This window comes from Triturus cristatus, unplaced genomic scaffold (assembly GCF_964204655.1).
Source record: "Triturus cristatus unplaced genomic scaffold, aTriCri1.1 SCAFFOLD_289, whole genome shotgun sequence".
Taxonomy (NCBI): Eukaryota; Metazoa; Chordata; class Amphibia; order Caudata; family Salamandridae; genus Triturus; species Triturus cristatus.
Genome location: NW_028188257.1, coordinates 596,124 through 610,878, shown reverse-complemented (window position 1 = coordinate 610,878; position 14,755 = coordinate 596,124). Strand labels below are relative to the sequence as shown.

Sequence of the window (14,755 nt, the reverse complement as noted above, 5' to 3'; positions counted from 1 at the left end):
GAGTAGCATATTCGCCGCACACAAACATAAAATGTGCTAATGTTTCCGGTTTAACAAGACACGATGGGCATAGCTCAGACATTTCCATACAGGATTTCCATCTTTTAGTAAAGGTATTAAGTGGTAAGGTTCCCATTCTAAATCTAAAATACAAGGCCCTATCAAAGGGTTTTCCAATTACATCCAGGTACAGTTCCCGCCTGGGGCAGTCTTTGAACCTCAGAAAGTCCTCTGTTAGCCTGCCCAGGGAGGTGCTAGAGTTTCTTTGAGAACAAATCCAGTCCCAATAAAGCTTTTTAAGTGTTTGCTTTGGGGGTGAAGTTCTACTTAGCCATGATTCAAGTTGACCCAACTTAATTAATAAGTTTTTCATGTCTTTTAGCCATTTGATTTTATACCAGCTTGGTGATGACATGATTTCCTTGAGGCCTCTGGCATATCCGCTTAGTTCTTCTACCCGCCAAATACGGGCCCATAATAATAAAGGGCGAAATTTCGCGATTTCGCCAATCTGGGTACAGCCAAGGTCCATGAATAAAGGAAGTGTCGGGGTGCCTTGTGGAAGGGACATTATTTCTCTGCAGAATTTGTTCTCAGATCTCTGCAGAGCGTCAGTGGACGAAAAGCCCCAGAGTTCCGCCCCATAAAGGGCAGAGCTAACTCCTTTAGCTGTGTAAATCTCAAGGACTGTTCCTATAGGCCTTGTTGTACTGGAACGTTGCTCTCTTAATAGGGCACCTGTAGTCCTTTTGTGGCTCAACAGCATTTTATCTAGGTGTGGCGTCGAGTCCATTTTATCCGAAAGGCGTATCCCAAGGTAATCAAAGACCTTTACCCTTTCCAGAAGCTCAGCGTTTAGGGTGGGGGAACGCACATGTTGTTTCGGTGGATTGAGGACAAGGTACTTCGTTTTGTTAGTATTTATTACCAGACCTCGTTTGGTACAAAATGATTGGAAATTGTCCAAAAGTCTCTGGAGTCCCATTGGGGTTTTGGAGATTAAAAGCGTATCATCCGCGAAGAGGAGGGTCGGTATGCGTTCGCCAGCCAGGGATGGCTCGTCAGATGGATGTTTGAGGAGATGCTCAACCACCCCATTGATGTAGAGAGAGAAAAGGGTGGGAGCCAGAACACATCCCTTGCGGACTCCTCTCTCGACCGGAATACTGCCCGTTTTCTCCCCTCCAGGGCCCCACCTGACCTGGGCAAAGCTGTCCTGGTGTAGTCTGACTAATAGGGATAGTAGATAATGTGGCAGCCCCATGTCAGCAAGTACTTTCCATAATAGGTCCCTAGGTACAAGGTCAAAGGCAGTCTTTAAATCGATAAACGCGAGATAAAGACTGCCCTTGCCTATAACCACAACCTTCCAATATACCATCATGAGCCTGAATGCCTGCTCAATCGTTCCAGTACCCACTCTAAAACCTGCCTGGAAGTCGGAAAGGATTTTATTTTCTTCTACCCAATTTAAGATTCTAAGTAACAGGACTTTGCCGACAACTTTTTGGCTGGTATCTAACAAGCTGATTGGCCTATAGTTAGATGGGTCATCCCTCGAACCTTTCTTATGGATGGGGACCACCTCCGCCCCTTTCCACGATGAGGGAATAGGGGCACCCCTACAGATGGCAACAAGAAGGGAGTGGATCAATTTGCCCCATTTGGTGCTATCGGATTTTAGCAGGTCCCCGGGAATCCCATCAGGTCCGGCCGCTTTTTGTGGAATGATAGAGCTTATTGCGTATTCCACTTCCTTTAGCGTAAAATCAAAGTCAGTGGGGCAGAGTGCATAGTTTGTGGTAGGCAGGGATATAGCAGACCCTCTCCCGTTGGAGCCGTCATGGCAGGAGTAGAGTTTGGAGAAGTGGTCCTCCCACACCTGGCTTGAGATGTTACAGGTTAACAGATCACTGTCTGGTCTGTTACGTGCCCTTATAGTGTCCCAAAAATATTTAGAGTCTTTTTTCAGGCTGGCTTCTTTAAGGGTTGACCAGTAGGCATCTTCCCACTCCCTTTTGGCCAACCACAAGACCTTTTTATATTCCCTTCTAGCTATTTGAATTGATAAGGGGGACTTCCCTTTAACTGCCTCAATTAGACATGTCTTGGCCTTTCTGCATGGGGCAGAATACCAGTCGTGTCTGCCTTTGGGTTTGGTTAGAGGTTTGGTTTTCCCTATAATCCCTTTTACCCAGAAAAGGTCCCCTATAGTTTTTATGGCTACTTCGTAGATAGTTGTTACCTTATCTGCTGCCATAAATAAATCTATGGAGCTGATTACATCTTGTGTGCCATTAATCACCTCTTCAATAGTGGACAATTTATTAGTATTACACAAGATCTTATTCCACTTAAGGCGTCTTCCACAAGAGGAGACAGTAATCTCCTGTGGACAGCTCGGTGGTGCTAGCGGCGCTCTGGTAGACCAAGAATTCATTAGGGTTAGGGAAAGTGAGTTATGATCACTCTCTATGGTAGGAATAACAACCATATCGATGACCGAACTCCAGAGCCCCCGGTCCAGCAGAATATAGTCTATCCTTGTGGAGTGACCAACTCTGTTGAACGTTGGGGCACCCATCTGGTCAGAACGTGTGCGGCCATTGGCTGCTCTTAATCCAAACTCTAATGTAAGTGCGTTAAGCTGTATTGCACTGCGAGTCCAGCGCTTAATGGGTGGGATAGAGAGGATGGGAATACCCCACCTACTGTCCTCTTCTCCCAAATCGGGTATTCCTTCTAGGGGGAGTGGCTCATATGTGCAGTTGAAATCTCCTGCTATTATGATATGGCCAGGTTCGTTATGGTCCCCTAATTGGGCCTCAAGTTCCGCTACTGTTGGTGAGATGCACCCATTTTTGGAGCCTCTAACGTAGACATCGTAGAGATCTACAAGTAGTCCCCCACGTTGGCCCGATAGAGAGATACCAAGGATGTCTGGGTTTCCTGCCTTTTTTATGGTTATCCGACAGTTGAGCGAAATGCTTACCCAGATGATAAGCCCCCCTGATGGCCGCCCCTTCCCTGCCTTAGGTTTTACAGCTGGTGTATAAAATGTGACAAACCCGACACGGTGCAGTGGCTCAGTGATCCAGGTCTCTTGGAATACACAAATCTTGTGGGCGTCAATCAGGACGTTCCACTCCGGGAGGCCTAATTTCCTAGAGATCCCCGCAAGGTTCCAACTAAGAATTTTTATCTCGCCATGTGTTGGATCACCGTCGGGGATGGTAATAATTTTAGAATTTGGTGGGTCTACACTATCCCTAGTAAATATGTGGGCAAGTGGTATTAGGGGTGCCTCTGTTGGGGATTCGGAACATATAGGGAGAGATGTGGCTGGCGGAACATCCTCCATATCGTTATCGGTGATAGTGAGATTTATATCTGGACCTTCCATGAAGTTGAGTCAGTCTACCTCATCTAGCACACAGTATCTATTTGGATGAGCGAATTGTGAATATGAGGGGTCGAAAGAAGGGGGCAAGTCCTGCCATGGCTGTTGCCAATGATGGTTAGCGAATTGTGGAGGCTGAAGGGGTTGCTGCCACTGCTGAGCAGCCTGATATAGGGGTGGTAGATGTTGAAAAGGTTGTTGCCACTGAAGACTAGCATGATGTGGGAATAAAGATGAGAATTGTGGTGGTTGTTGCCAGTGTTTAGTGGTATGTTGCGGGGGATACACAGACCCTCTGTTAGTAGGAAAAGTAGGCCGATGGGGATTTAGTCTTGGTGGCATGGGAAGGAAATAAGACAAAGGGAGTGGATTGATTTGGGTAGCAGGACCACTATTGGGTGTATTGCATATGTAGCTGGCTGCCTCTATATCCCTAAAGTTAACTGTAATTACATCCCCTGCTATTGTTTTCTTACTCCTGCCCACCCAGTCCCCTCTACGCACTGTAAGAATTTCACCACTCATATTGCTAGGTAAAGGTTTGTGTAGTTGAAGCCACTGAGCACATTTGTTTTTTAGCTCTACAAAGGTTTCTTTTACTCCCTCCTTCAGTGGGGGAACGGCTGTCAGCACAACCACAAAAGGAGAGACTTCCGGTGGCAGGCTAATTGACTTAAAGCGCGCCTGCTTTGGCTTAGAGCCTTCGGGCTTGTTTGTAGAATGAGGAGCTGCAGGGTTAGTAGACTTTCCTGTGAGATCTTTTGCTTGTAAGTTGGTAGTTTTATTTCCACCAGCAGATTGTTGCAAAGCCGAAGTAGGACCCACCGCCTTCGGAGTAGATAGGGGTGGGGATTGAGCAGAAGTATTCCCTGTTTGGGACAGGTGTAATACAGCTGAATCCTTGGTAGCGGATAGTATTTTTGCCTTGTTAGATGCATCTTTAGGGGGCTTGACGCAAGGTGAAGGTTTGGGAAGCGTTTCTTTAATCCCTTGTGACTGAATAGACCCAGGCCCATTCATCTTATTAGGCCATTTCGAAGTTATTAGCGACGTGAGTCTGTCAAGTTTGGAGATTAAAGGCTTTATTTGCGCTGCTATCGTGGCCTCAAGGTCCAGTTTAAGATCTGTTACCATGTTTTCAACCCAGCAGGGTATGCCTGACGCCAGGTGCGGGGTAGGCGATATCAAGTTGTGATTCCTTGCTTTAGCTTTAGGTTTTTCCTTAGACTTGGTCTTGGACGCCACCTTTGTAGGAATAGTAACCCTGCCCCCAGTGTCGATAGGTACAGAAAGTGTTCCTTTGTCCATTTGCCCATCTAGGCTTGGCTTCGTCTTTTCAGATGTCTGGCAGACTTCTAGATCTGGGGTAGCCTTAAGATCAACATAAGACGGATCCGAGTCAGATTGGGTGACTGACAAATCGACAACGTTCGGAACTGTGAATTCGCCAGCGGTGGTCAAGGGTAGGGGTAAGGAACAATTAATCAAAGCTTGCTGGGAGGGTGAATTTGCGTTTGCAAGAGAGCCCAAGGAAGAGCGCTTAGCGTTCATGAGGTCCAAGGAAACTTTTTTCCAGCAATATAATACTTTATTGATGGTCTCATTCACCCGTGAAATAAAAAGATCTATAGGTCCAGTCACTTGTGCTACCGCCATGGCTTTTTTAGTACAGCTTCTAGTTCTATTGCGCATAGTTGACATCTGTGGTGCTGGGTCAGATGCAAGAAGGGGCCTCTCAAAAGCGGTAGATGATAGGGCTAGGAGGCGGGCACTATGTGTTTATAAAAGAGATGGAAATCACAGTTCCGCCTACCTTGCCAACGGATGAAGGGCGAGGATACAGGGGTTCAGGGCCAGGGCCGTCCTCTGCCTTCCTTGAACGGCCTTAAACGCCCCGGTCTTTGCCCCGCGCACGTCCCGCGTGCGCGTTGCTGCCACAGCTTGTCTAAGGAGAGGTCAAGTGGAGGGGGCGGGAAGAGGACCAGCTGTGACCGATCCGCGCCGCTAGGCACGCTGGTCCTCGCAGTCCCGCCTCTGACCTTGGTGACCAGCTGTTGGTTTCCAGGAAGCGCGTTGGTGTTCATGCACGTCGAGGGACAGGAGGCTAAGTCCACAGTAACCAAAATCTTTGCCTACGAGCGGCGCCCGCGAAGCGGGGGCCGCGAGGCGTGGCGAAGTGGCCGGAGAGCAACAGGAACCAGGAGCAGCGCTCCAAACAGTAAGGGACCCTGGATGGCCAGCTGGAGGTGTCTGGGGATGATGCGGGTCTTCTTGTTGTCACGGGCAGCGTTGCCGGCCAGCTCCAGGATCTCAGCGGTCAGCGTAAATACCTATCCAACTCGCTGTTCGGGCGTCGGGCGTCTGCTAGGTGCAACCTTCAACGCTGTAAACTGAGCAGCTCAGCCGAGCTGCTACCGGCGTCAATACAGTCCGTAAATAACTTGAAAATGTATCTTGGGGAGTTAATCAAACGTGTGCTTCTTATAAAACAAATGTTCACTCAGACACTAACTTGAAAACCGATAGGAGTTTTGTGATATATATATCAGAACGTCTCTTCTTTCCAAATGAAGTATGTCTGCGTTGATAAGAGGAGTCTTAATAAAGCACCACAGTTCGTTTTCTCAATTCGTTTTTTAAGGCAAAAACAATAAAGTTGTAGCGCTATCTAGCGCTCTTAGTAATTCGTGGCTATTGTCTTCATAGCTTGCCCAGTACTGATTAATTAGATTAAGACATAACTGCACACAATTATCATATTTTATCACATTTGTCTTTTCCTGTAAGAGTCTGGGTATGCGTTTTCGGCTTATGCTTCTCATATTTTATTTTAATGTAAACATTTATTTATGGACTTGTTTTTAGTTGGTCCGTATGTTGCTCAAAAATATGTTCACCCATCTTACGTAGGAGCCCATGTATGCATTTCGGTTTAAATTTTAATGTTAAAGGTTTCCGTCTGCTACTTTAGGGCCATCTTTATGTACTAGCTAGCGATGCTAGTATGAGTTAGAGATAATCTAAGTAAAAAACATGGTGTAATTTAGGTTTTTTTGCTCTCCTCGCCACTTTATTTCAACAAACAATTAGCTATGTTTATTTAAGGCAGTGATTTTAAGCTAAGTTTTGCTCATGTACACATTTTATTCTGCTTTATTTCATCATAGTCAATGTATGTGTGACAGCACATGTCTCTTAAAACTCTGATGCTCAGGAGGTATTAAGGCTTCACAGTTAAAGCTTACTTTCAAAGCTTGGTTGTTAGGGTAGAACCGCAGACCCAGTAAACACCTAGATAATAAAGAATACATTCAGTTTTAGTTGTTTATTCATTGAAGTTTAATAGCTCAGCAAGTATCAGTTAGTTAGCAGTTCAAATAAAAAGCTACCCAGTGTAGGGGCGTACTGACTTTCTCAAACATAAACCCCACTTTGCAGGGGCACATTAGAAAATAAAGAAAATGGGTGGAACATGTGCGGATGGTTCTCAGTTTGAGCTTCAATGCTGTATGCCTGACTGGATAGAAAGTAGAATGAGTCCTGCAGCTACTGCTTGTGCTTTGGGGTCCCTTGTCAGCAGCGCGCACCAGGGCGCTTGATGGACAATGGACCAAATGGTAGTGACCAAGTCTGCTGGGAGTTTGTCTTTCTGAAACATGCCTGAAGTACATGGCTTACCCAAGGTGCAAGTAAGGTGGAAAAAAAGTCCTCCTTGGTCACTTTCGCCTTGGAGAAACTAGGGTAGGGGCAGAGCACAACAATGGCAGGAGCAACAGCTCATTCACCTCTGGAATGACACACAGCCAGCAGTGCAGCCTGGAACTGCCTACACTAAGACAAGATACAGTGCACAGAAAAGCTGTTGCGTGGGGTGACTGGCTGTGCTTAATTTGTGCCGGTGGCTGTAGGTGGTGGGCACTGACACTCAATTTTGGGGACCAGGACTTAATGTTCATCTTTAGACTCTGACCCAGGAAAAGAGAGATAAAGACACAACAGAGAGAACAAAGTAGTAAGAAAAACATAGGAAAAGAGTTACAAAGGGAGAAAGCAGAGATAACAGGTGGGGGAAGTAAGCGGCTTTAGGGGAAATAAAGACTATGCAGCTTTGATGGTAGGAGACCTGTACATTTGTAGCGCCTGAGGAGGGCTTCTAAGAATAACTTTGGACTCCTGAAAGTATTTAAACTAAGCCCTTGTGAATGGGTGGAGGAGAAAGAGTTGGCTGCTTGATTTGTCACTGTATCTACCACTTGTAGTGGGGTGTTCTGTCAGATGTATTTGTTGACTGTTTTGGGCAACAGGATGATTTATTGAACCGTTCTAATCCAGGGGAATTAAACCCAAAGAATTGTTCCTGTTTCACTGAAGTGTATACAAATTCAGAAGCAAGAATAGTTTCTGCTCCACTTAAGTGTGTATAAATCCAGAAACCGATCCAACATCAAGCATACAATGGCTGGCATAGTGACTGTGGAAGAGCAGCATTGCAGACATGCAAGAAAAGAGAGACAGCAGTTTCCAGCATCAACAAGCACCAGGCAAACTGCTCTTAGGGTGGGATGATGCAAACTGCTCCTGAGTTTGAGGCCTTGGACTTCTATTTGGACTTGTGCAATAAAAAACAGAAAATCGACTTTGGCAACAGGTCTTTGGATGTTAACTCTGCGAGTAGGCCTTTGGGGTATGGTCTTGGCTCACGGACTTCTATAGACTGGGCTTGGTCAAACAACGGATGACATGCTTCTGAGCACTGGCACTCTCATCTTCAATGGTTGTCGCTGTTGCGCCCATGCTCCACACGCCTACCATCTCACAGCCTGTGAGTATTACTTGTGGGTAGGCCAGAGATGACAATATTAAAACTCACTAATAAGTCTGCCAAAAATTAACTAATTGTATGTAATTAGAAGAATGGAAAAAAATAGAAGTGACCGCTGAACAACAGTAGGGAGGAATACGACTGTTAAAGGTCCCTCCTTGTTTCACAACATAGGCCCTCATTCGCCTAATAGATGGCATGCTTCATCCTCAGGCCCCTCCTAGCACCCGTTTGAGGAATCAATGAGCAAGCTACTATCCACCAAGTGATTGGGAAGCTTAGGAGGGTGCACTATTTAAACAAATTGTTTGCTATGACACTATGATCAGTATACATGTGAAGGTAATGTGCAGACAGGAATCAGGTGTGTATGTTGCAGCTACCTCCTAGATTGACTAGCTGAATTTATTGTGTCCTGCAGTGGTAGAATAAAAGAAAAGTGGGGGTTAATTCTACCCATTAGCGTAGATCGATATGTTTTTGCCTAATCAACCATCTAATGAGGTGTCAGTAACATTCTTCAGGTTAGAGTCACCCTCTCTGCTTGAATGTATAGTAAATGATGTTTATGTCACAATCCACATCTGATAGATTGCAATGGCAGGGTTGCCACGATGAAAGAGTTCTGCAAGGAATTCGGTCTCTCACCTCCAGTTCTTGGTGTGTGGTGGTCCTTCCTCAAGCCGCAGTAAAGCAAAGCGGGCCGCACTGAGAGACAAGCCCCTTATCCCATCTCCCCACTCTGTCTCGGCTCTGTAGTGTTGTGACAAAAGAAACAGGAATGAGAATGAAGATCACTAAACAGCAAGAGCAGAATTAAAAAAATGTGAGTTTTTCATATAACTTTAAAGACATTTTAAAGACCTGTAAATAATACCTAAAACACGTTCTTCAGTACTCTCACATAGCAAATATGTTGAGTACTTAGACGATGGCCTAGTATATGATGTCCACTATTGTAAGTGGAAATTGAACAAATGTTCAAAAATAAACATTATGTGAAATATAACTTCACCAAGGATGAACATCATACTTTGAAAACGCTTGCCAGCAGAGATGATATTATTATCAAACCTGCTGACAAGGGGGGAAGTATCATCATACAAGATAAATCTGATTATGATTTGGAGGCATTAAGACAATTGAATAACACCACCCATTACATTAAATTAATGCGAGACCCCACAGATAAGATCAGATCAAAGATCCTAAACCTAACGAGGAATGGACTGGACAACTTATGGTTGAGCCAAAAAGAATTTGCTTATCTAAACAAAATGACTTCTCCACACCTGCGTTCTATACGCTACCTAAAATACAGAAGGACGACAAAAAAAAACCCGGAAGACCAATTGTGGCTGGTTGTCAATCTATCTTACAACCATTAGCTGAATATGTAGATTTCTTCATAAAACCTTTTGTAGTGTTAACACAATCTTACACTAGAGACAGCACACATGTGATCACAGCAGTAGAAGGTCAACCATTTAACAAGCAGCAGAACATCCTAGTCACGATGGACATAGAAAGCTTGTATACAAGTATTCCGCAAAGAGAGGCCCTAGAAGTAATTAACACGACATTAGAAAGAAGGCCACGTCCCCATCAGGTACCATCTGACTTTATTATCGAATGTGCAAAGATTGCCCTGGAACAAAATTATTTTTTGTTCAATGGCGACTTCTATGGCCAAGTAAAGGGAGTCGCCATGGGAGCAATTTTTGCTCCTGATATAGCGAACTTGTATGTGGCTGCCTTTGAAGAAGAGGTAATCTATAACAACAACCCCTTCAAAAATGAAATTAAAAAATACCTCCGATACATCGATGATGTATTTATGATTTGGGAAGGTTCTGCCTCTAAACTACATGAGTTCCATGTATGGCTCAATGAACAAAGTGATCATCTCAAATTTACTCTGGACTCTGATGAACAGTCTATTAATTTTCTGGATCTAAAAATTTGGAATGATGAAGGAGTATTAGCCACTAGTCTATTTACAAAATCGACTGCAAGAAATACATTGCTCGAATACACTAGTCACCACCCACGGAATCTGCGGGATAACCTTCCGTTTGGCCAGTTCCTACGAATAAAACGGAACTGTACCAGACGGGAGGATTATTTCAGAGAGGCCAAAATCTTACAGATAAAATTGGGGATGAGAGGCTACCCATATAGGCTTGTGAAACGCTCACTCAAAAGGGCTTGGTATTATGATCGGGAGGCACTCCTACAGAGTAAGGAACAACGTGCTCCCACATCTGAAACTATTACCTGTGTCATGACATTTGGCACTGAGTCTAATTCCATCAAAAAGATTGTGTCAAAAAATTGGCATCTGATACAGAAAGTCGAACCACAGTTTTCCAGACCGCGTTTTGCTTTCAAAAGAGCAAAGAATCTAAGGGACTCACTCGTAAAAGCGTATAAAGAACCAGTCCCGACTTCACTAACAAACCTGTGGGGGCTAGCACCCATAACCGGTCACTACCCATGTGGGCATTGCATAGCCTGCCCAACGACATCAGTGGTTAAATCCTGTGTCCTGAATGGAATTAAGTGGACAATACGCCAACACACAAACTGTCTGACAAGAAATGTCATCTACTGTATAGAATGCCCTTGTGGCCTATACTATATAGGCAAAATAACACAAGAAGTCAAGAAGCGTATAATACAACACCAATCGCGTATTAGATGTGGAATCATTACTGCACCTATGGTAGAGCATTACGTGGAAAAAGAACATAACCCCACTAAAATGAAATGGTTTGTACTAGAGACTGTCAAAAACACAAAAAGGCGACAGAATGTTGAACGCCTACTGACTCTGAAGGAAAACAGGTGGATTTGGCTAGTTAAAACGGTGGAGAGGGGATTAAATTCCTTTATCGAATGGCAAACTTTGGCGACACTGTAAACTATATGACCACTGTTTGGATGTTGTAGGACTTTGTTCTACCAATGAGTTCTATAATGAGAGCATTGGATTTATACTGTTGACATAGTCATCTACACCCATGGGTTTGAGTGGTTTCCTAGCTTAGATGGATATTATTGGCTAGGTTCTATTGATTGGCTTGTAGCTTTTTGATTTGTTCTCCAACTATTCTGGCTCCATGGAGAAACAAGTAGGGTAGTAGTGGGTCTGAGCATTATATGCTTATTTGTAGTTCAAATATATCCACCTTAAAATGGCCGACAGTTTTTCATCTTGAATAAGACGATTTGGACGTGGTTCCTCTTTCGCATAGCTAACTCATAATAGGTGTCGTGTCACTCGGCATAAGTTTAATAAATTTTCTTAAGATACATGTACGCCCGTAACTAGGCGGTATATTGTGTTATGATTTGGTTTTCACCAGTTTGGGCGTATCTAGAAGTCAGCAGGGCATTAGGTGAGTCCGTTGTTTGAACTACACTAAAAGATGGCCGACTTGTTTACCGCTTACATATGACGTTTTAGACCACGCCATTATTAAGGCTCGCGTTGCCCCAGAATTCATGTTCGGACTAATTGGCGAGACGCGCAATCGAAGGAGAGAAGCTGGAGATTTCTGCTAAATGGTAAGTCATGGAAAGTTTGATGGATTGCTGTTTGGATTTATAAAGACACTAGCGACATGGCATAGTCGTTTACTGATTAGGCGGGTGTCTGTGTTTACAGAATAAGGACTCATGCACCGCCGACGATAGCTGGCGTTTCCTGTAAGTAGTGGCGGGGAGGTTTTCTTGTCATATTTCGTTTGTTTAAAGTGTACTTATGGAAAGATTTTAAAATGTTTATGATAGTTTTTTGATTTGCGGCGTTTTGTATATACTTTTAGAACCAAGCTCTTCATTAGAAGACCGCGGAAGAATTGATTCAATAGACCTTGAATTACTTATGGTTTCTATATAGTAAGTGGCACGTTTCCACCACACTGGCATGACAAATAGGTTCACAAAGTGGTGATGGTCACGCTGCGGGAGAGATATTAAGTAGTGTTTGTATTCCACGTACTGACTTTACAAATGGAGTTGTTCTTGGAGATTTTAATGAATGTCATATACTTTATGGTTTTTGGGACCTTTTTCACTAGATCGGGTGTTTACCCTTGGATACACCTGTTTTCCTTCATTGTATAGGCAATACCAATTTGTAGAACTTAGATGTAGATATTTGTAATAGTGTGTTAAGTAATGTAATGCATTTGTTTATAATAGATACATGGCGCAACTTTGGTCCTGAAGATGGTCTCGTTGATTAATATTATCTGATAGGAGACCGAAACGTCGACGCCGTGACACTTCTTTGGTGTAAACAAGTGTTCATCTGATGTGTTTTGATACCACAAACGTTGAAACAAGAATTTTCTTGATACATGACCAAACTGTGGATGGTTCATCATTGTAAAAAGTGTCAATAACTACTGTTTTCTATGTGTATCAAATTGACAGTAGTCTTATGTTGCCAGTGTATAAATGAAAATTTATCTTTTCCTTTCTGTATATATAAACTATCGGTTACATTGAAATTTAAAAAAAGAGTGCATAAAAATGAATAAATAATGAACTGTGATAGTTACTGTTTCTCTCTAGGTTCTTTTGAAATTAAGTTCACTAAGGTGACTGTTTGACTAAGAAATATTAATGAAGTAAATCCTCAAGGTTTATATTTTTTGTGGAATTACATTATACCCAAATCCTTGGGGTTTATTGGGTTGCCCTATTGTTTTGTATATCACTATTGTAAGTGGGCACCTTGCACCAGTCCAGACAACCTGTATCGTGATTTAAGGCTTAGTCCAGAAGGAGTGTAAAGCAGCTTGTTTTACCAGAATGCAATCTTATAGTATAGATTAAGTGAAATACAACCACACAAGGTATTTATAAAAATATGTATTTATTATAATATACTCTCTAACACATTTAGATATCTCCTACCCGGAGATAATCCCAATGCACACAATACTTTGCAAAGAAACACCGTAAATAGCACAGAATACACAGTAAACCCCAGGGAGGGTCTAAACCATATACTAAGAAAGTGGTATAAGAACCACCACTCGGTTCAAGACAGTGTCGAGAGGACGTAGAATCAATGGGGACCCAAGGAACCACCCAAGGTGAGTAGATAGGGACCTCACGCACAGCGTGTGCAGTGTGGGAACACGACCGCGTGCTCCGTACAACTCTACGTGTAAGTTGTGATTGGATTTTTAAAGATTAAGGACCCTTCCCAGGGGACCCTGAAGAAATCCAGTGGAAGACAGAAGGTTAAAGAGCCACCCCACCCATGGATATCCTAGTACCCATGTTACCTACAACACGGAAGCCGGGTGAATAGGAGTAAAATGGTGTCGGAAACCGCAGTCGAACCCAATGGAGGACTTCAGGAAAGTGTCGCTGCAGAAGAAGGAGAAAGTGTCCGGGGGAATCCAAAGGTGGATTCTAGATGAGAGATACCTGCAAGCAGAGGGGACAGAGTCTGTCACTCAGAAGTGACCAGGTGACTTGGAAGACGAATGCCCTCCGATTTCTGGTGTGGCAGGATGGTTGACGATGACCTTGACTCTGCATCCGTGAGGACCAGGCGATGCTAAGGAAGACCAGGAGCCGAGCACGGGCTGTCCCACGTCAGATGTCGATTGCTGAGGGGTGGGTGTCCAGCGGGAGCACCAACAAGCCCTGGCAAATGCAACCCATGCAGAAATCAAAAAAGGTGCAATGTTGGAACCAGGAAGGTCTAGGGGACTCCTCAAAAGCAGGGGAGTCAGGGCAGGCCCAAGCAATCAGGGGAGCCCAAAAACAATGGTGACCCTCAAATGGACCCACATGCCAGAGGCCCTGGAGTCATGAGAGGACCTCAAGCAGCTCACCAAAAGATGCAGGGCACGATGCACACAATGCGGTGTGGCTGAGGATTCTGTCACTTGAGGTGATCGAGGTTGGGGCTACTTGGAGCCTGAAGCTCTTCTTGGACGGAAGCCAACAAGCCTTTGCAACTGCAAGTTGACAGTCCACAGATGTTCAGTTATTGTAACCCCCCACGAGGAATACTGGCCTCAAACTTGGTGAGAGGGCAGGCCTCGAGAGTTATGGAAAACCACCACCTGTGTTGCAGAACCTTACAGAGTCCGGAGGAGCTCAGGATCAGCAGACGGGTCGACTCAGTTGCGGTGCCTGAGAATGTAGGGGAGTGACTCCTGCACTCCAAGGGAGATTCCTCCATGTGTCTTTGATGCACACAGGACTTGGAAGGTTCCTGTATGGTGAAAAGGCGATGCAGCAGACTGGAAGTGCGACGAAGTTGAGCACAAACGAAGTCCAGAGTACCCATAATGTAGTGGTTTCTGATCTGAATCTTATCCCACGACAAATCTAGGGATCCAACCATAGGTAAGCCCTTAAGTACCCTCAGGAAAGGGCTGGGACGATTCAGGGGACCCTCCCAGGGGAGGGTCTGGACAGGGGAGAGGTTGCTCCCATGTCCTTTGTCCAGTTTCGCGCAAGAGCGGGAGTCATTTACGGTGTGGGGCTTTGATTCC

General features: G+C 44.4%; 1 protein-coding gene across 1 annotated transcript in view; it reads right to left on the bottom strand.

Moving 5' to 3' along the window:
• Positions 1 to 14,755, bottom strand: part of LOC146769237 (solute carrier family 12 member 6-like) — a gene marked incomplete at its 3' end in the record, with an annotated part of 601,402 nt that overhangs the window by 133,181 nt on the left and 453,466 nt on the right. Inside the window, exon 16 of the mRNA XM_085640509.1 lies at positions 8,871 to 8,975. Within this exon, the coding sequence (XP_085496635.1) occupies positions 8,871 to 8,975 (105 nt within the window). The remainder of the gene's footprint in view (positions 1 to 8,870; positions 8,976 to 14,755) is intronic.